We start from the raw sequence: 20,143 nt of genomic DNA, 5'->3' as shown, positions 1-20,143 counted from the left end.
ATCATTTTTCTCTCCACGCGGTCATCATCATCATAGTCAATACTCACGCTGGATTCACTAAGCTCCCAACAGTGTTCTAACAATTCATTAATAGCCTCACTAAGGAGTGGCCAGAGGGGAGATCAAATTTGTGGAATTTGTTTCAATTCCTTAATCCTTCTTTCTTTAACTTTGAAATAAGACCTTCTCATTCTCACATCCTCAGATGTCAGAAAGGTCCTCTCTGACCCCTAAGCCAAGAACTGCCCTCTTCATTTAGAACAGAGTACTCACTCCATTTCATCATGTTTTTGAGCCTGTTGGGGGAGAGGAGATTTGTCTTCTATGCTCTTAGGTTCAGTCCTTAGGGGCCTGTGAATTAAGGTGACAAAAGACGGATTAACAAAAGAAAAGACAAAATTTAATCATGCATTTTTATTAATGTACCTACAGAATTCACATAAAAATGTGACTCATAGAGAAAGTTAGACGTGGGACCTATATACCATTTTAATAGGAGAAGAGAAGCGGGGGAAGGGCACTCGTGGAAAAATAAATGCCTTTTAAGAAAGATAAATGGACCCTTACCAGAGTAGATGGGAGATATGACAGCTTTGTGACAATGCCTGTATGGGTGTGGTTCCAACTACTCTCCTGTGACAAGAGTCCACCTTTCCTGATCGGTCCCAGGGAAGGGAATTTATCACAAATGAATCCTTTTGAATTTTTTGGGAAGGCTCTACTTTTAGGCAGATAAGACTTTTCAGTTCAAATGCCTCCTGCTCAAAATAATTTTTATGCCACACAGGTGTATTCTGGACCCCTTCCAGCCTTGTTTGGGACAGTGTGCTGCTCTGAGGACAGCAATCTCAGCTGGCTCCTCTTCTGCCAGGTCCCTGCATCTAACAAGGTACCCAACACAGATACCCAAGGTGTGACGTCCAAACGGTCTATACTCAGTGTCAAGAGCCCTGGGTTCTCCTTCCTCTTTGGAAGAACAAGGGTCCCATCGCTGGCATTTAATGAGTGCTTTCACTACACACTGAGCACGTGCCAAGGGCTTTATGACTCTGGTCTACGGACTTGAGCTGTTACTGAGTTATACCAGAGCTTAACACATATGAGAGAAAAAGAGTGAATGTTTAGCAGATGTTCTCATTGGATACTTTTCAAACATGGCTAGAGCTCCTACTAGACCCTGATATAAGATGGCATTAGCCCTAAAATAACTGGCTTTTGTGTTAAACCACACATGCCTGAATACTTGCGGAGACTTGAACCACGAGTGAGAAATTCACCCAGTTGCCTTCTGGCTGCAAATGGCAGAACCAAGAGGAAAAAAATATGGAGCCTAAGATCTCTCTGAAAAGGAAGAAAGTAGCAAGAGAAGGTTTCCAGATGCTTCCACAACTGTGTCTCACTAAAGACATGACAGGTGTTGGCTGGTCATTGTCTCCATGGGGGTTGGGGTTTGTGTCTTCTGTTCTGCTTCTAGAATCGCGAAGGGCCTGCAGTAGGAAGGCGCTCACTAAGCATTTGTGGAATGAATTAAGTCCAGACCCGGATTTTCAATTCTAAGAACACCATGAAAATCCGGGACTCCACCGACAGTCCTCAGAAGCTCTGCATTAGGAAGCAACTGGCAGCGGCATCTGAGAGCATCCTAAAAAACAAACAAACAAACAAACAAACAAACAAACACACCAAGGACAGCTGCTGGTGCGCACAGCGGGAGGGGACTTGGAGGGACGAACTTGCGCGGGATCCTGCCCCTTTCTCCCCAGTGGCTGCCTGCGCCAACTTCGGGGCCGAGTCCAGAACGATTCTGCGGCTCGCCGCTCACAGCCCTGGAAAGGCATGTTTAAACAAACAAAAAATAATAATAACAATAAATAAAATGAAGTAAAAAGAGAGGGGTCGGAGAAAAAGCTTCTTTTTGTGGCCCGTACGGGGATCGAACCCGCGACCTTGGCGTTATTAGCACCACGCTCTAACCAACTGAGCTAACCGGCCACTCGATGTTTGGGCGCCTCCGTCAAGTCTATGAGGTTTCTACGCCTGCGCGGGGCCGCCGGCGGACTTCGAGCCTTCAATTCTCTCTGCAACTGTCGTCATTCCCGCTGTCATCCCTATTGGCCAGAAGAAAACACAGAGCCTCTTTAAAGAGAATAAAGTGGCTCCTCACCACGAATCGAAGGTTTTCACGGGGGAATGCAAATTATACATGGGATGCTTGGCTCAGCAGTAGGATTTTCAAACATTGCAACTCAATGCTTTTTTTATGTATCTCGAGAATCCTTCCGGCGTGGAAACTTCGTGTATCAAGAGCTTTGGTGTGGCTAAATAAAGCTTAGAGAATGCAGAAAACCAGGTAGAGAACAAAAGAACCACCGAATCCCCCACCGCCCCAAAACAACGGCAGCGTTGGTTGGTATCTTTCCTGACAATCCTTTTTCACTGCACAGGCTTATTTAAAAATATATATTTGGCATTCAGTTCGACCTTGTTAAAAAAGAATATGATCTTTTATCTTTTTTGTACTTAATATTCTATCATTATCATACCCCTAAGCAATTGCAAATGTCATTTTTTAAATGTTTCCTTAGGTGGATAAGCCATTGTTTCCCCCCACACACACCACCCGCCCTTTTTTTGATGTCTGGCAAATGTCTTCATTTTGCCCTCTCTTGTTAACTAGCACATGATTAAATCATGAAGCAGTTGCTGGGTGGGCAACGGGTAGTACCCACTCCAAAGGGTTAGTGTCTGAAAAGATACTGTCCCCCGGGGGGCTTTTTGGTCTCTGAGTCCCTGACCTCCTGTGCTCTGGGAGTAGGAGAAGGGAGCCCCAGCTTTTCACATTGTCCCTCTGGTCTGATTACTCAAAAAAAAAAAAAAAAAAAAAAAAAAAAAAAAAAAGGCAGATTATCATCAATGTCCCTTGTTGCAACCAGCAGAAGCCCAGTCTAGCTGATCTTAACAGAACAGATGTTATTAAAAGGAGGTGTTGAGTCAGGTTTAGTCAACACCTACTCATTAAGCCTGGCAGTGCCCTAACCACAGGGAATCAGCTGTAAGCCAAGCAGACCTGATCCTGTCCTCACCAAGCCCACAGTTTAGCAAAGACAGGTGCTAAGTTAGTATGGGTGGAGACACTTAGGCATCGCGCTGAGTGTAGGTAAGTAAACAGTGCCAGGGGTGGAAGTTTGGGGCAGGTTTTTGAAGACTGGGAAACTTGACGCATTCTGAAGGTCAAGGATGGGCAAGTATAGGCCCAAACAGGTAGAGCGCTCTGGGCAAAGTGAAGTGTCGGCAACCCTGTCCATTTTGCTTGTCGCTGAATGTCCCGCGCCTAGCACACTCTCTGGAATAATAGGAGTGTAATAAATAGGAGTCAGGGGCGCCTGGCTGGCTCAGTTAGGAGGGCATGTGACTCTTGATCTTGGGGTCATGAGTTTGAGCCCTGCATGGGGGGTAGATTATACTTAAATAATAATAATAATAAATAGGAGTCAGATGAATGAATGAGCTAATTGCAAAATCACATTTTAAAACATATCAGACCAAGTACTTTCTCTGTTCAAACCCTCCCCTCCTGGCCCAGCCCTGCTAGGGCTGCCAGATTTAGCAGCCCTAAATAATTTAGTGTATGTCCCAGACAATATGTAGTTGTTTATCTACATAAACACCTTAAGTTCGCCTTTAACTGCCCATCCTGTGCCTACGTGGCAACCCCACACGCAGAATAACACCCATCCGAAAGACCCCGACCTAACCTGCTCCCCTTCCCGGTGCCCCCTGACACAGCCCCATCACCCTCCTTCCTGGATCTTGCTCACCAGGCCATGCTCCTGCCCTGGGGCTTCTACACTTCTGTTCCCTCTTCCTGGACCCTCTTCCCCCAGACACTGCCAAGGCTCTCTCCCTCGTGTCCTCATGTCTATGCGTAAATGTCACATATTCAGCGAGGCTTCCCTGACCCCCCTATTTAAAATCGCAACCCGCATTCAGAATTCCCTGCTTTTTCCTGCTTCATATTTCGTCCGGAGCTTTCTTAATTTCGTGACTGCAGGAGGGCAGCCACTTGTATTTTGCACCTGCAGCACCTAGAAGTGACTGGCACATAGTAGATGGTCGATCCAGGTTTGTCGAAGTTGACAGATCATCCCTTAGAGGTCTAGCCCTGACACAAGCCGGGCAGAATTGAGGGCTCGTTTCCTGAGTGGGCGGGCTCCAATCCCCCGGGGCAGAGGGAGCCGGCGTGCCCACGGTGGGGGAGACGCAGTGACTGAACGCAGACGGTAGGGGGCACCCGAGACCTAGGCGTCCGCTGAGCACCCGGCCGCCAGCTCGCCTCCTACCCCGGGTGTGTGCGGACTCCTCTGGATTTCTCCTGCCAATTCGGACTCCATCTTACAGTTCCTGCAAGACAAACAGGTCCTAGTTTTCATTCTTTGAGTTAGGAAAATGCAGACTCATACATGACCAGCACCAGGTGATGAAGTCGGCTGCCCAACCGACTGAGCCACCCAGGTGCCCCATGCCCTTCATTCTTGGCAACATTTCAGAGGAAGAATGTTTCCAAGGGAGATTTGATAATCTCCTCTTACCTTTTTCTGGAACATCACTCTTCAGAGGTCAAAACTTCGGGGTTGAATCTCTAACTTTCTTCTCTTTTCTTTGGTCCAGGCCTAGGTCTATTGTCTATTTCCTGAACAATTTCCTTGAACTGTCTTCCAACCTTCTTTTTATATTTTTTATTTTGACTTGGAGCCCTGGAGCACACAGACAAGGACAGAGCAAAACACTTTGAATGTTGAAGCTGAATTCTTGCCAATCAATTCTGGAAAAAAAAGAAAGAAAGCAAGCAGGGGCGGGGTGGGGAGGCAGGAATAAAATGCTTCATTGTACAATATGTACTATGTCAAAACTGTTAGACAACACAAAGGAAAAATAGACAAACATAAGGATTTTTCAGATGTTGCTTCTAATTTGCTACAACAAATCAGTTGGTTCCAGAGACTTTTTAAAAATGTCCTTTCTTAAAGCATGCACATTAATTGCAAAGCTTTAAAAAAGGTCTCTTTTAGATGCAAGGGAGCTGTAGAAGCACAGGGGGTTGGGAGTTACAGATTTGGGTCTGAGCCCAGGATGGCCACTGGCGAGTGGGTGACTTTGGCAAAGGCCTCTCTGGGTCTCCACCAACAGGCCACATGGGTTTCTACAACCTTATCAGGCTACCTGCTTAATCCCCCCCCCACCCCCCCCATCAACGGTTAATTTGTCCTGGATGTTCAACAATCATTGAAAATCAGGCTCGCCCTTGTCAGAAAGGAAGGAGTAACAGCAGGTGACAGTGGATGATGCCTTTTGATTAGTCAACCTTTACTGAGCATGTGGGCAAAAATCAAGCAGTATTGTATAGTGTCACAGACATCTGACTTCATCTGCACAACCGCCCTTTGGAGTGGGTACTTTTAACCCCATGCTACAGAAATGAGAAAACGGTGGTCCAGTGATTGGACTGGGGTTCCCTGGTGTGATTTTCCTCTCTATGACTTTAAGGGCTGAATTTTAATTCTTTCTGTTCTCCTCTTAGGAAACCTCTTCTTAAGCTTTATAAGATATCTGTTGTTCCAAATGCCTTCTTCTCAGAGATGTGCATAGACTCTCTGAGTCGGAAGTTTATCTATTTTTGTGTTCACATCACACATGACACCGTGACCTTATTTATGGTGCTTGGTTAGTTACCATTCTTCATGTTAATTTGAGTGGCCAATATTCTTGTGCTCTTTATTTCATATCCCTGTTAGCTTCGTTTCCTCTGAGATATATTTATTATTTTCTAAAATGAATCTAATTTCTAATATTTTCAGGTGGATTTGCATCTGCCCACCTTACCAGTGTTAACACATTTGAAATTTCCGTCATCTCTAATTTTTCTAACTTCTGCCTATTTCCTGGTTGGAACACTTATTAAGATGCTCAGCAGAAGAACACATATCTTTCATTAAAAAAATTTTTAATTCTTAATGTTTATTTTTGAGAGAGAAAGAAAGAGAGAGAGAGAGAGAGAGACACCGGGTGGGGGGGGGGGGGTGGCAGAGAGAGGGAGACACAGAATCTGAAGCAGGCTCCAGGCTCTGAGCTGTCAGCACAGAGCCTTATGTGGGGCTCAAACCCACAAACCGGGAGATCATGACCTGAGCCATAGTCGGACGCTTAACCGACTGAGCCCCCCAGGCGCCCCAGGACACATAACTTTTAAACACGGCCTCATGGCTGAATCTCTTGACATTGGAAAATAGGGAAAAGCTAATTCTGGGATACGGGCGGAACTGTGCAAGGAACAGTTTTAGAATGAACCAAAAAGCTCCAGTGGCTGTATTAGGTAGTGTTCGAGCAGTTTCCAAGGTGGAGCTCTAAGGTACAGGGTGGTTCCATTTTGCAAGCATCCTTTGAGTATGTCGTAGAGCCTGGCTGCTGTCTCTGTGTGCTGGACAGGTGAAGGGCTCGTGACCCATTGTTTCTTAGCGGTCAATTCTTCTCCTTGTCATTTAGGGCACAAGTGGTCCAGGGAAGCAGGCGACCAGGCCACACAGACATAAACCAAGAAGACTGACGCCCAGGTGTGGTGTTTGAGAATGTTTCAATAGGGAGACATGGGTCCACAGCAATTGCTTTTTTCGAAGTAGCGTTTCCTAGTCTGTTTAGAATTTAAAAAGAGCGAGGAATTATCTAGGCCAGTGGTTCTCAAAATATGGTCACCGATGCAGCAGCAGCATCACCTGGGATCCTGTTAGAGATGCAAATTATTGAGCCCCACCCCAGAATTACAGGTGAGAAATTTTGGGAGTGGGGTATGGCAACCTGGGTTCAACAAATCACAATCACCTGAAGGCAGGTGATTTTGGGTGCCGCTAAAGCTTAAGAACCACTGCTCTAGGCAAAACCTTTCACAAGTCCCCCTTCTGTAAACTTCCTGCTAAGGTACCCCATTTGTATCCTTTGATCTTTCATTCTGGAGGCCCTTTCCCTCCTCTCCCGGGCGTTCACACACCAGGTGCAGGCCGCATACCAGGGTGGTGGGCTGGACCAGCTGGTGAGGGTTGAAGTCCAGCCGCCCCTGCTTGCCTGGGTAAGCACACTGGTCTTTACAGTGTCACTACCCAGAGCCACTTGTCCATGATGAAAATGAGCAGAAGATCCCACAGCCATGGCAATCAGAAACAATAGGGCTGGGGCTCACCTGCCAAAATGCATTCACCTGTTCATCTATTTAACAGGAACTCAGTGACTATCCAGTAACATCCTTTGCCTGCAAGGAAGATAAAAGGTGGGCGGCCCAAGGAGCTTAGAATCTAAGGGGCAGAAGAAGCATATGAAAAGAGGGGCGCCTGGGAGGCTCAGCTGGTTAAGTGTCTGCCTTTGGCTCAGGTCATGATCTCCCAGGCTGTGGGTTCAAGCCCTTGGTCGGGTTCTGTGCTGACAGCTCAAAGTCTGGAGCCTGCTTCGGATTCTGTGCCTCCCTCTCTCTGCCCCTCCCCTGCTTGCACGTTCTCTCTCTGAAAAAAATAAACATTAAAAAGAAAAAAAAGAAGTGTATGAAAGAGACAGAAAGATAAATGTGACAAAGTCCCAAGATAAAGGGAAAGGCCACAAGGAGACAGGGAGAGATCAAATCCCAGTGGTCTACAGGAATTAGATGTGGGTTTTCAGAGCTAACAAAGATAGCACCATTAACAGCAGCACCAGCAATATGCACCCTTTGTGGTTTTTTCAATTTATTTTGAGATAAAATTCACATATCATTCTTTTTTTAAAGTGTATTTATTTGAGAGAGACAGAGAGAGCATGAGCAGGGGAGGGGCAGACACAGAGAATCCCAAGCAGAATCGAGAATCCCCTCGACAGCACAGAGCCCAAGGTGAGGCTCAGCCCCACAAACCGTGAGATCACGAGCTGACCTGAGATCAAGAGTCCGATGCTCAACTGACCGAAGCACCCAGGTGCCCCCACCTATCATTCTTAACCATTTAATATGTACAATTCAGTAATTATTACAAAGTTGTGCAACCATCACCACAATCGAATTCCAGAACATTGTCATCACGACAGAAAGAAACCCTGTCTCCATGAGCAGTCCTTCTCCTCTCCCTCCCCCAGCCCTTGGGCAACCACTAATCTACTTTCTGTCTCTACGGGATTTGCCTATTCTGGACATTTCCGATAAATGGAATCATACAATACACACGTGGCTTTTAGTGTGTGGCTTCTTTCACTTAGCATCATGTGGCTGCTTAATGGGAGCAGGGCTTCCTTCTGGGGTGATGAGGCTATTTCTGAACTAGATAGAGGTGATGGTTGCACAACACCGTGAATGTACTAAATGTCACACTTTAAAGTGGTTAATTTGATGTCATGTGAACTTGACTCAGCTTTTTAAAAAGAAGTTAAAGATTTCAGAGTAGATGCCCTTGACTCCAAAGCTCCACTTTAGGAATTTCTCCTCTGGGTACACATGGACGTATAGGAAATTATGTATTTACAGGGTTGATCACTGCAGCAGTGTTTGAAAGATGGGACTAATAATAATATATTAATGTAAATTATAATTTTGTTAATTAAATATATGTCAAGTATATTTAAGACGTTATTTGAGGAAGAAGAAATAACTTTCTAAACCAAAATGAATTCAGGCCCAAAGACGTGAAAGGAAGATAGGATGGGCAAAGGTGTGAGCCTGAAGATTTCAGGTGGGGGGAGATTGTGTATGGGGTGAGAAATGTGGATTTATCTTATAAATGACAGGCACCTATAGAGACTTGGTCAGCCTAGGGCTGGAAGGAGGCTGGAACCGGCAAAAGGTAAGGTGGGTAGAAAAAGGAGGAGGGGTGTGCAGGAAACTGAGGTGTCTTGCGGGACGGGGAGGAAGAGAATATTGAGGGTAGAGTGCACCCGGGCAGGTGGTTTGCCCCCTGCTGAGGTGGGATCCAGAGGGCAGGGGACAGGTGAAAGTGGCCTAGGCCAACAGTGGAAGCATTCGGGGCTCTTGTGCAATGGCTTAGAGAGGAGAAAGCTGCCAGCCAATGGAGAAGAGATTATGTCCTCAGGGGAGGACAGCAGAAAAGGATTGGGAACCATAAAGAAGTTAAAAATTGCACGTTGTTATGTTTTGATCTTTTCCTGAGTGGCTTTTTTTTTTCCATTGTAACTTTTTTTTTAACGTTTATTTATTCTTGAGAGACAGAGAGAGAGCACAAGTTGGGGAGGGGCAGAGAGACAGGGGGACACAGAATCCGAAGCAGGCTCCAGGCTCTGAGCTGTCAGCACAGAGCCCAATGCAGGGCTTGAACGCACAAACTGTGAGATCATGACCTCAGCCAAAGTCGGAGGCTTAACCGACTGAGCCACCCAGGCGCCCCATAACAGTTTTTATTCAATGTCGTATATAAGATTACTTTGTTCCTGTCTTTTTGATTGTTTCTTCCTTATATTTGCCCCTTTCCTTCCCAACTTGGTGAGACGTGGCTTTGCATTCAAGGGTATTTTTGGGTCTTTGTCCAGTTTCAGTCTAGTGATGACCACCTCGCTGGGTGGATGCCCACGTGGACAGTCGTGCCATTTGCCTTCTCTCGCTGTACTCGTTCAGTGTAGATGACATGAATTTCTTCCTGTAAGCCTGGACGACTTTGCCAATTTGCTGACCTTTGTCGTGTCCTCACCCAACCTGTACTTCATCATCCTTCCGGATGGGCATGGATCCAACGTAGTACTTCTGTCTCAGCTCTTTGGAAAGAGGGGAAGACATAAATTTCCTGCGAATGTGGGAAGGTGCACTGAAATGCCGGGTATGGTTCTTGCTCTGGTCAGAAGTCACAAACGGATTGAACTTCATTTTGGTTGCAGTCGGCAGGCCAAAGCTCGCCTGCTGCGGTTCCAGCAATGGTAGCAAAGGGGAAGAGACGAATGGCTTCTTAATCTTTGTAGACATCCTGTGTCCATGCAAGTGTGTGTGTGTGTGGGGGGGGGGGGGAGGGAATTCAGGTATAGATCTTTCTGTGTTGGCACAGTATTTTTGGAGAATTATTTCACATCAGTCCACAATTAAATTATCGATGCCTTATGACCTATCAACCCCAACAGAAACAGTCATATGTGTGCTCAAAGATACACACAAGGGTATTTTCTGAAGTATTGTTCGTAATAGTAAAAATAAGAAACATAAATAGGGAAATGGTTAAAAAATGAGAGTATATCCATACTGTGGAATATTATGCATCAGTTAAAAAAGCACAGGGGAGCTCTCCATGTCCTAATATTAAAAGATGACTACGGTTTATTAAGTGGGGGAAATAAAAGCAAATTATAGAAGGATACCCATGATTTTCAATTGTGGGGAAAGTCTGTTCAAATTCATGCACAGAAATTCCCAAAAGATGCCACTCAACTGTTGCCAGTGGTTAATTCTGGGGAGGATGGGGAGTGAGAAGGATGTAAATGCTTCGAAGGGATTATTTCAAATTTTACTTGATATATTTCTGTATTTTGATTCCCCCCCCCCAAAGGACACGCTTTACTTCTTTAATTTCAAAAAGTAATTGGAAAAAATAGGAATACCTGACCTAAGGGAGTAGTTGTGGGGATGAAAAAAGCAAATACATGACAATGAGCTTCATAAAGCGCTACACCGGTACATACAGTTGTTATTTTTAGCGCACTGTGAGTTTCCGGAGGGCTAGTCACCTTTTGGTTATCAAGTCACCCTATTTGCACAGAGTTTATTCACATATTCATTCCTTCAACTTTACACTGCAATATAAGTGTCAGGAAGTCAGGGACCCTGTCCACACTGCCCTCCTTTATAGTCCCAAAGCCCGCAACAGTACCCTGGGCTCAATTAACGCTTGCTGAATTAAAAAGAAAAACTTACAAATGAACCTCTGTGTTCCAGACTAGATAGGAGATGATCAAACGCAGGATGAGACGGCAAGGAACCGTTATCAACTGACAGTTATTTAGCGCGTCCCCAGCCCAGTTCCAGCAATAGGTATCACATGGCTAAATTCTCAGGCAGGCTGGGAATAGCGATCCCGGAAGGTCGCCTACACTCAGAGGCGGAGAATTGCTTACCAAAAGCGGCGAGGGAGGTTGCTTAGCAACCAGACTAAGGAGGCGGGCCGCACTGCGCACGCGTACACTTTGGACCGACAGATGCGGAGATGGTGTTTTGCGCACGCGCGGGAGGCGGCCTCGGGGCGTCCGGGGCCTGATGGTTGCTAGGGTGACAGCGATACAACATGGCGGCCGGATCCTAACGCTCTCTGTCGAGGAGCCAGCGCGTAGGTCCTGGTTCGGGACCCTGCCTCACAGGAGTGGAAGCCAGGGGGTCTCCCTTTCTGCCCCTTTCTTCTCCGTCCAGTGTCGGCAAGGGCTTGTCGTCGGCTTCCGCATCCAGGATGAAGAGTGAGCGGGGCCGGGGAGGGGCGGGGACGCGAGGGCGAACGGCGGGGGTCGGGGAGTTGGGAGGGTACGAAGGGGCAGGGTCTGGTCACCAGGGTGGTGGGTCCACTCGGCAGGCCGGGAAGGCGCAGCGTGTGGGGACCCCGAACTTCCCTGGGCTGTCAGAAGCCGGCGCCCCCGGGGGTTCGAGGCGGGCTTGGGGGCGGTGGGGTCTCAGAGCGACCCCCCCACCCCCAGCCCCAGACCTCCCAGGCATATTTTGGTGTGGAGGTTATGTAACAAGTTTTGAAGGTTTTGTTGTTGTCGCACGCTGGACTGAAACTGGGATTCTTGAACATTCGGCAGTAAGGTAGTGAGCGGTTACTGTGTGCCTTTCTGCCCTTTAATGACATCGGTTTAGGGAAAAATGAGAGGAAAGATGGACTATTTTATTTTTGGGGTCAAACAGTAGTGTTTTTATTGGAACTATTTTTATAGGGATTTTGAAACAACCTTTTGGTGAAAGTGTTACTGGGAAGTTGGGAAATGAAGTGGTCGTCCTAGAAAATGTAACGGTAAAATTTTTACCTATGCTTGGATTTGTGGATTATGAGTAACTGAACTGCAACCAACCTGGATGGGCTTTTTTTTTTTTTTTTTTACACATTACTGTACAGATGTGTATTTCTGCTAGAGGTATGGAAAAATTCGGACCTCCTTTGCTGTGAAAAGATTTAATTACGTATACTTGCAATGTGAAATTTGCATTGTACCCTAAGTGTCCATTGGTAATTGATTATGGCATAAATTGTGAAACAAAGATATTTAAAATAATTTACCCCGTTCATACTTTACAAGACATTCTTATTTTCTTTTGGGCTATTGTTTACAGGTTTTTCTTTTTCATTAATGCACCCAAAGCTGTAGTTAGAACACAAGGCCTACAAAAGGTTTTATTTGCATTTTTACTTATAGTGTGGACTCATATACACATATTTTTTTCCTTTTTTCCTTCCCAACTATTTACTGTCAGAATTTTGAATCTGTATGAAAGTTGCAAGAAGAATTCATTGTTTATAAATCTTTCACCTAAATGCACCATTTTGCCTTTTGTGTGCCTGCTTACTTGCACACTCTAAATTATGTAGTGTTTATTTCGCTGAGCGTTTTGAGTTAGTGCACACCAGTCCTTTTCACCACTAATAATTCAGCAGGTATCTACTAAGAACAGTGACATTTTACATAATCACAGTACAAACAACATCTTGATATATATAGTACTCTTATCCAATATGCAGCCTATATTTCAAATTTTCCCAGTTATCCCAATAACATCCATTATAGGTGTTTTTATTTTTTCTGGCATCCAGTCAAAAAGCACAAATCGCATTTTGTTGTCATATCTCTTTGGCCTCCTTTAAACTGGCAGACTGTTCTGCCTTCTGTGTCTTTCATGGCATTTTTTTAAGAATTCAGACCATGGATTTTGCAGAACGGCCTTCAATTTGGATTTATCTGATTGTTTCCTCATGATTAGCTTTCGCTTAAATATTTTGGTCAAAAATATGTCAGAGGTGAGGTTGTGTCTCCGTCAGTGTGTCTCCAGTTTTGTTGAAGTTAGCTGTGATCATTTGATCATTCCGTTTATTCACTTTTGCCTCTTAGACCTCTCCTGCTCCTGTGCTAGAGGCTACCACTCTTACAGTTTCAGTTATGTCTATGTCTGTTTATATAAATGTGTATCTGTATATGTGATGTAATCTGTATCAGCCTATGTAAATGTGTCCATCCCCCCCTTTTACTTATTTTTAATAAGAATTTATTTTTTTCAAAGTTATTTATTTTGAGAGAGAGAGAGCACGCACACAAGTGGGAAAGGGGGACAGATGATCCAAAGCGGGCTCTGTGCTGACAGCAGAGAGCCTGATGCGGGGCTCAAACTCACGAAGCAAGCTGTGATCTCATGACCTGAGCCGGGGTCAGACACTTAACCGACTGAGACACCCAGGTGCACCAAGATTTTATTTTTAAGTAGTCTCTATACCCAACGTGGGGCTTGAACTTCCAACCCTGAGAACTTACAACCCTGAGTCACAGGCCCTACTGACTGAGCCAGCCAGGTGCCCCTATCCCCCCTTTTAAACGTTAATGCTGGCATTATATACTGTATACTTTAACAATAAATAACACATGTTATACATAAAACATTTTATTTATTTATTTTTTAAAGTTTATTTATTTTTGAGAGAGAGAGAGAGCGAGCACCGGCAGAGAAAGAGAAGGAAGGAGAGAATCCCAAGCAAGCTTCGCACCGTCAGTGCAGAGCCCGACGCAGGGCTTGAACTCACAAACTGTGAGATCATGACCTGGGCTGAAATCAGGAGTTTGATGCTTAACTGACTGAGCCACGCAGGCGCCCCTCATATAAACATTTTATGTATGTAAATACTTGCATTTTTTAAATGTCCTTTAAACCTTTGGGTGTTTTTTGTTTTTTGTCTTTTTTTTTTTTTTAGTGTAGTGGGTTTTTAGTGTAGGTAGTTATTTGATATGTTCTTTTAAATGGCCATGTTGGTAGTGTTCAATTAGTTGGTTTAGTGTTACATCTTTATTCTTCTACTTTAAAATCCAGTCTGAGTACTGGTGAAACCTATTGTCACGTGGGTGTACATCCTGATCAATTCAATGCTTGACAAATATTTAACGATGGAGAAAAAATATTCCAGAACAAGAAGTCACAGAGACAGAGTCATGGAAGTAGAATGAATAGGAAAAGTGAGTAATGGTGAAATTGGACTCCTAGCCTGGGGTCAGAGTGGGGCCAGGAACGCTAGGTCATCATGTTGGTCTTCATTTTATGGTTTTCTACGTGTATTTTCTACCTCGTTTTCTAGGCAAGGCCCACGTGTTTAGGGATGTATTACTGAGCATTCTGTGAAGGTGGCCTTCTTATTGTTTTGCATCGTGTGCAGTTGTAGGGAGCAGGGAGTAACACAGGAAAGTTGTTATGAGCATGGGCTTTAGAGCCGGGCGGACATGGCGGTCTCCCGCAGGTCACTGACCTTTCTTTCTTCGTTATTCTGGTTATTGATTGCTTCCTGACAAATCACCCCAACTTGGTGGCTGGCGATACCAACAAACTCATCTCTCGTGGTCCCGTGGGTGGCCTGGGCTCAGCTAGGCAGGCCTCACTTGGATCCCCTCCTGCAGTCGCAGCTGGATTGTGGCTGGGGCTGGAGTCCTCTCCGAAGTTTGCCACTCACGTGTCTGGCGGCTGACGCTGGCTGTCCCCTGGGACCTTCGCGTGGCCTGTCAGCTGGAAGGCTACTGCCTCCACGTGCCTTGACCTTCCTCGCGGGGTGGCACTTGGCTTCTGAGGATCAGCGTCCCAAGGGTGCGAGGTGGGAGCAGCATGACCTTCTCTGACCTCGGGAATGTCATAGCGTCCCCTCCGCATCCCCCAGAGTTGAGCGTAGACAACGTAGATCGCACCGCTTGATGGAGGAGTGGCACAGGTACGTACTAAGACGAGCTTGTGGCATGCGCTGTCTAGAAGCTCCCACCTTTCGAAAATAAAATCCTCCACACTTAGATGGATAGATTGATTGATGTAGAAGACTTCCATTTTTTTTTTTTTTTAATTTTTTTTTTTAACGTTTATTTTTGGGACAGAGAGAGACAGAGCATGAACAGGGGAGGGGCAGAGAGAAAGGGAGACACAGAATCAGAAGCAGGCTCCAGGCTCTGAGCCATCAGCCCAGAGCCCAACGCGGGGCTCGAACTCACGGGCCGTGAGATCGTGACCTGAGCTGAAGTCGGACGCTCAACCGACTGAGCCACCCAGGCGCCCCTAGAAGACTTTCATTTTAATCTCTACACCCCACGTGGGGCTTGAGTTCACGACCCGGAGATCCAGAGTCGTGTACTCCACCCACTGAGCCAACCAGGCGCTCCTCCACACTCCGTCTAGCCTGGTTAGTATAAACCTGTTTGTGCCTGTTTAGCATAAGAATACCTATTTTATAGGGTCGTTTCAAAGATTAAATGAGATCGGCTGTGTAAAGCTCACAGCATAGTGTCTGGTAAGTGATAATTATAAGTGAGTTCTTACTTGCTCTCCCGGTGGATGAAAGCAGGGGTGTAGAAGGGGAAAGAATGACAGATCCTTACTTGGAAGAAATTTACTGTTATCTAACCTAGTGCAAGTGCCCTTTTTTTTTTTTTTACTGTCTGAACGTTTCAATGGATTATTCAAAACATACCTATAAAAGGAGAAAACACCCTATGTGTTCTGAAGGCAGTCACCATTTTCCTATTATATCACAGAGAATTTTTTAAATTATCTGTTGTTATTGCAGACGCTTCAGCTTCGTGTCCCTCATAAATGTATTTTTATAGAACCAAAGTCGCAGGAAACCTCAAATACTCTTGTGTCACTCTCCCTTCCTAGTGCGCCTCTCACCTTCTGTTTTTATAAATAGATGCATCAACTAGCCACTTTTTATTTATTTTTTCTCTTTAAATTAAAACAAAATTAAGTAAAAGTAACACTGGCTTTGTGATACACCGAAACAGTGAAAGGTTTGAAGTTAGTCTTGGGACCCTCCTCTGCTTGACAGAGTCAGTCCTGGTTAACATTTCCCCAGATGTACTTCCATAAATCTTTGCATATTGTGTGTGTGTGTGTGTGTGTGTGTGTGTGTGTACATATACAGATACATAGGTGTACATACATAGATGTATGTATCTGTATATGTATGTGTGAATATGTGTGTGTCTCTTAAACAGATGCCTCACACTATATGGGATTGTAGTAAATATGTCTCAGTGTAGCTTTCTAGGATGATTCTTCAATGACGATGTTTGAACATAGTTTGTTTTGTTTTGTTTGTAATTCTTCATGTTTACCAGTGGCATACATTCCTAGCAGTCGGCTTACTGGGTTAAAGGCTGCAATTTGAGTGAAAAATGTTTATGGGTTTATGAATAATTTTATGTCCTTTTGTGTTTTCGTGATGTTCGGTAATTCAGGTCACGGTTTTCTTTACTACACCAAGTAATTAATTGGGTACAGCCCTCTTCCTTGATTCCTGACCTTGTTTTAGTAATTTGGTTTGAGTTACTTAATCTGTCATAGAGAGTGGAAATTAGAAGCTGAATCCCCTTCCTTCCAACTGTAGTTGAGAGTTGTGCTCCGTAATTAACCTTCCCCAATTCTTTTCATCCCTCCACTGGCGACGCCCCATAGCTGATGCCTATCACCTGCCTTGATTAAGATCTTTAGAAGCAGTGCTTAAAATACAAATGTTTGGATTTGAGCATGATAAGTGTCCCTTTTCACAAAAAGTGAATTTGACCTCCACTTTCATGCGTTAAATAGGCTTAAATTCCACTTAAACAAACAAGACTTGGTTTAATAAAAATGAATAGAATCTTAATGCCAACAGCCTCATCTACCTTCCTCTTTCTACCCTTTCAGGCAGCTATATCAGGTAATTCCTCTTTGTCCTTGAGGCTGGGTGGTTTTGGGGGTTTTTTGGTGACTGTTTATTTTGTCTATTCCCCTTAATGTGGGGCAGGATTTTTTGTTTTTTTTGTTTTTTTTCCTAGCACAGCCCGGTGTTGGGCTTTGTGTATTCTTAATGTCCCTCGTCTAAATTAAAGGCCTGTGAAAATATACCAGATCCCGCTGGAGAGAATAGGAAGATACGTTTGCTAGGTTTTTGTTTTTGTTTTTTTCCATAAAGGTGTTTCTCTTTTTTCTGTCCTCTGCGTTTCATTCTTGATTTACACCCAGCCCTTCTATTGAAGGGGTCGTGGGGGAAATAAGTGACCTTTTATCCACCATGGCCATCTCCGGAGCCTGGATTCTGCTTATCACCTGCTCGTCGTGATGGGCTGGAGCCGGCTTGGGATGTTGGCACACGTTCTGAGTTTGTGCTTAAGCCACTTTCAAGCAAACAGTTGACTGGTTTTGTTTTGTTCTGTTCTGTTTTGTTTTAAGTAAGTCTATTTAACCTGTCTGTGATGAAATACAAACTGGAGTTGATTGTGTAAAACTTCCCTTCCCTTCTCAAATCGAATACCTCAGGCCACAGCCCGACTGTGAAAGTAACTGGTTTTCCTCCCTCCCGGAAGCTTCCCGTCTGCCTCCCTTTAAACTGCTATTGTAGTCTCAAGACAGTTCATTTTGAGCTCGAGTTTCTTTCGGCGGTTAGCCGAGTTCCCTGATTTCTGAAAGTTCTTGAGAATGCCCATGCCCGTCCACACTTAAAGAAATATATATTCACTGTGAACATTGAAAAATATAGAAAAGAATAACGAGGAGAATTAAAGTCATCACTGATCCCACCCAGACACAGGTGCTTTAAAATATTTTACATATTTATATCCATTCTTTTTCTTGCATGTATGTGTTATTTGCATGATATGGTTACCATCCTTTTTTCACTTAACATTAAATTATGCCTGAACATTTCCCTATATCATTAAATGTTATTTGAAAGCATCATTTTTTTTAATGGTTATTTTTGAGAGAGAGAGAGAGAGAGAGCATGAGCGGGGGAGGGGCAGAGAGAGAGGGAGACAGAATCAGAAGCAGGCTCCAGGCTCTGAGGGTGTCAGCACAGAGCCAGACGTGGGGCTCGAACTCATGACCTGAGAGATCATCGCCTGAGCCAGAGTCAAATGCTTAGCTGACTGAGCCACCCAGGCAACCCAAAAGCATCATTTCAGCTTGTGGCTGAAAGTATTATTAGATCATTCCTTGATATTAGATTTTTAAGTTTTTAGCATTCTTACTGGTGTGGCACCATGAAGAACATCTCTGTCTATAAATTTTGTGTCTCTGTTGGTACCTTGGGGTAGAATCTGGAAGTGGAATTGCTGAGCCAAAGGATATGGGCTCTTTTCTTTCTAATATCTTTTTCCAACTTAAGTAATTTCTGTTTACTGCAGGATATTCACACATACAGAATGATTCCTTGGAAAGTGAGAGTCTGTCACACACCCTTTGCCCAGGAAGCCCGTCATCTCTGGGCAAGGTAGCAGATGTTCTCGGTGGTCTTGCTGTTCGCATTCCCTTCCCCGTTAGTTGTGCCGTCACATGGCCACTGCCCCACCACAGCCTTGTCCCCAGTGTGGAATACACATGCTGCGCACCTCTGCCAGTTTGACAGATGGAACAGTCTCTTATTTAAAAAGGGGGGGCGGGCTCCTGGGGAGTTCAGTCGGTTGGACGTCCGACTCTTGATTTCGGCTCAGGTCATGATCCCAGGGTGTGAGGTCGAGCCCTGCGTCGGGCTCTGCACTGCGCGTGGAGCCTGCTTGAGATTCTCTTTCTCTCTCCCTCTGCCCCTCCCCTGCTTGCTTGCTTGCTCGCTCGCTCTCTCTCTTTCAAAAAAAAAAAAAAAAAGGCAGCTCTTTTTGTTTTCCTCTAAGTGTCAATAGTTTTCCCTACTGGCTACTTTTATCCTTTTTTTTTTTAATTAAAAATTTTTTAAATGTATGTTTATTTTTGAGAGAGAGAGAAGGGGAGGGGCAGAGAGAGAGAGGGAGACACAGAATCTGAAGCAGGCTCCAGTCTCTGAGCTGTCAGCACAGGGACCGACTCTGGGCTCAAACTCAGGAACCGCGAGATCATGACCTGAGCCGAAGTTGGACTCTTAACCCACTGAGCCACCCAGGCACCCCGAGCCACTTTTATCTTTTAAGTGAATCATCTTATGCTCTTTTGCCCATTTTCTTTGAAAGATACTAGTATTTTTTTGTAACTTGTCTTTACAATTAAGTATATTAGCTATTCTCATATTTGTTGCACGTATTTTCTCAGATCACGGTTTGCCTTTACGTTTTGTTAAGTTTTTGATGTAAACGTGTTACAACATGTGGCTAGGTTCACCTCTATATCTTCCTTCTTTGTCAGTTCATTGAACTTCTGTGTGAAAGTCCCTCCCCTGCTGGAGGGCTGGTAAATACACAGATGCATTTTTTTTTTTAAGTTTATTTATTTTTGAGAGAGACAGAGCATGAGCGGACGAGGGGCAGAGAGAGGGAGAATCCTGAGCAGTCTCTGCGTGGTCGGTGCGCAGAGCCCAACGTGGGGCTCAAACCCATGAAACCGCGATCTATGACCTGAGCTGAAACCAAGAGTCCGACGCTCAACCAACTGAGCCGCCCAGGTGCCCCACAAATGCTTGCTTGCTTTTTCTTTCTTTCTTTCTGAGAGAGAGAGAGCGAGCGAGCACGAGCGGGGAAGAGAGACAGAGGGAGAGAGACGGCCATACCGTTTTTCATCCCCATTATCCGCATATGAGAGATCTGTTGAGTCCCCATCTTCATGTGGCACTTGGCACTAACAGCCTTTTCAATTTTAGCCATTCTGGTGGATGTGCTTGAACAGGTCTTAAGAGCTAGTTGTTGGGGCACCTGGGTGGCTCAGTCGGTTGAGCGGCCAGCTCTTGATTTCAGCTCAGGTCATGATCTCAAGGTCATGAGCTCAAGCCCCGAGTTGGGCTCAGCGTGGAACACGCAGCCTGCCTGGGATTCCTTGTCTCTCTGCCCCTCCCCTGCTTGTGCGCGCAATGCTTTCTCTCTCAAACTTAAAACAGAAAAAAAAAAAAAAAAAGAAAAAAAACCTAGTTATTCCCACTTTGTAAAACAAGCATCTAACGTTGTAAAAGGCACGAAGCTACCGCTCAGTGTAGGTGACACCAGGGAATAC

General features: G+C 44.9%; 1 protein-coding gene, 1 long non-coding RNA gene, 1 other non-coding gene and 1 pseudogene across 7 annotated transcripts in view; 1 reads left to right on the top strand and 3 right to left on the bottom strand.

Annotated features, from left to right (window-relative positions):
• Positions 1–399: 399 nt before the first annotated feature.
• Positions 400–11,255, bottom strand: LOC122223150. Of its 4 annotated transcripts, none has more exons than XR_006204084.1 (4): positions 10,913–11,255; positions 4,590–4,754; positions 4,341–4,401; positions 400–2,108 (listed from the first exon to the last, which is right to left on the bottom strand). It is a non-coding gene; the product is annotated as an uncharacterized LOC122223150 (long non-coding RNA). The 4 variants fall into 4 exon arrangements; XR_006204081.1 differs by lacking the exon at positions 4,341–4,401 and having other exon boundaries at positions 400–1,826; positions 1,988–2,108; XR_006204082.1 differs by lacking the exon at positions 4,341–4,401 and having other exon boundaries at positions 4,590–4,822.
• TRNAI-AAU lies at positions 1,919–1,992 on the bottom strand. The gene has a single exon. It is a non-coding gene; the product is annotated as a tRNA-Ile (tRNA).
• On the bottom strand, positions 9,413–9,921 carry LOC122223149 (annotated as a pseudogene).
• A 23-nt stretch (positions 11,256–11,278) lies between the features above and the next one.
• MOK (MOK protein kinase) overlaps positions 11,279–20,143 on the top strand; it is a 60,149-nt gene continuing 51,284 nt past the window's right edge. Inside the window, exon 1 of one of the 2 annotated variants that reach the window (XM_042944331.1) lies at positions 11,279–11,445. In XM_042944331.1, the coding sequence (XP_042800265.1) occupies positions 11,439–11,445 (7 nt within the window). In that variant the 5' untranslated portion in view covers positions 11,279–11,438. Of the gene's footprint in view, positions 11,446–11,742; positions 11,792–20,143 lie in introns of those variants that run through there. The other variant, XM_042944333.1, reaches the window with a different exon arrangement.

The sequence above is a fragment of the Panthera leo genome, chromosome B3 (genome assembly GCF_018350215.1).
Source record: "Panthera leo isolate Ple1 chromosome B3, P.leo_Ple1_pat1.1, whole genome shotgun sequence".
Taxonomy (NCBI): domain Eukaryota; kingdom Metazoa; phylum Chordata; class Mammalia; order Carnivora; family Felidae; genus Panthera; species Panthera leo.
This window is presented reverse-complemented; position numbering and strand designations above follow the sequence as displayed.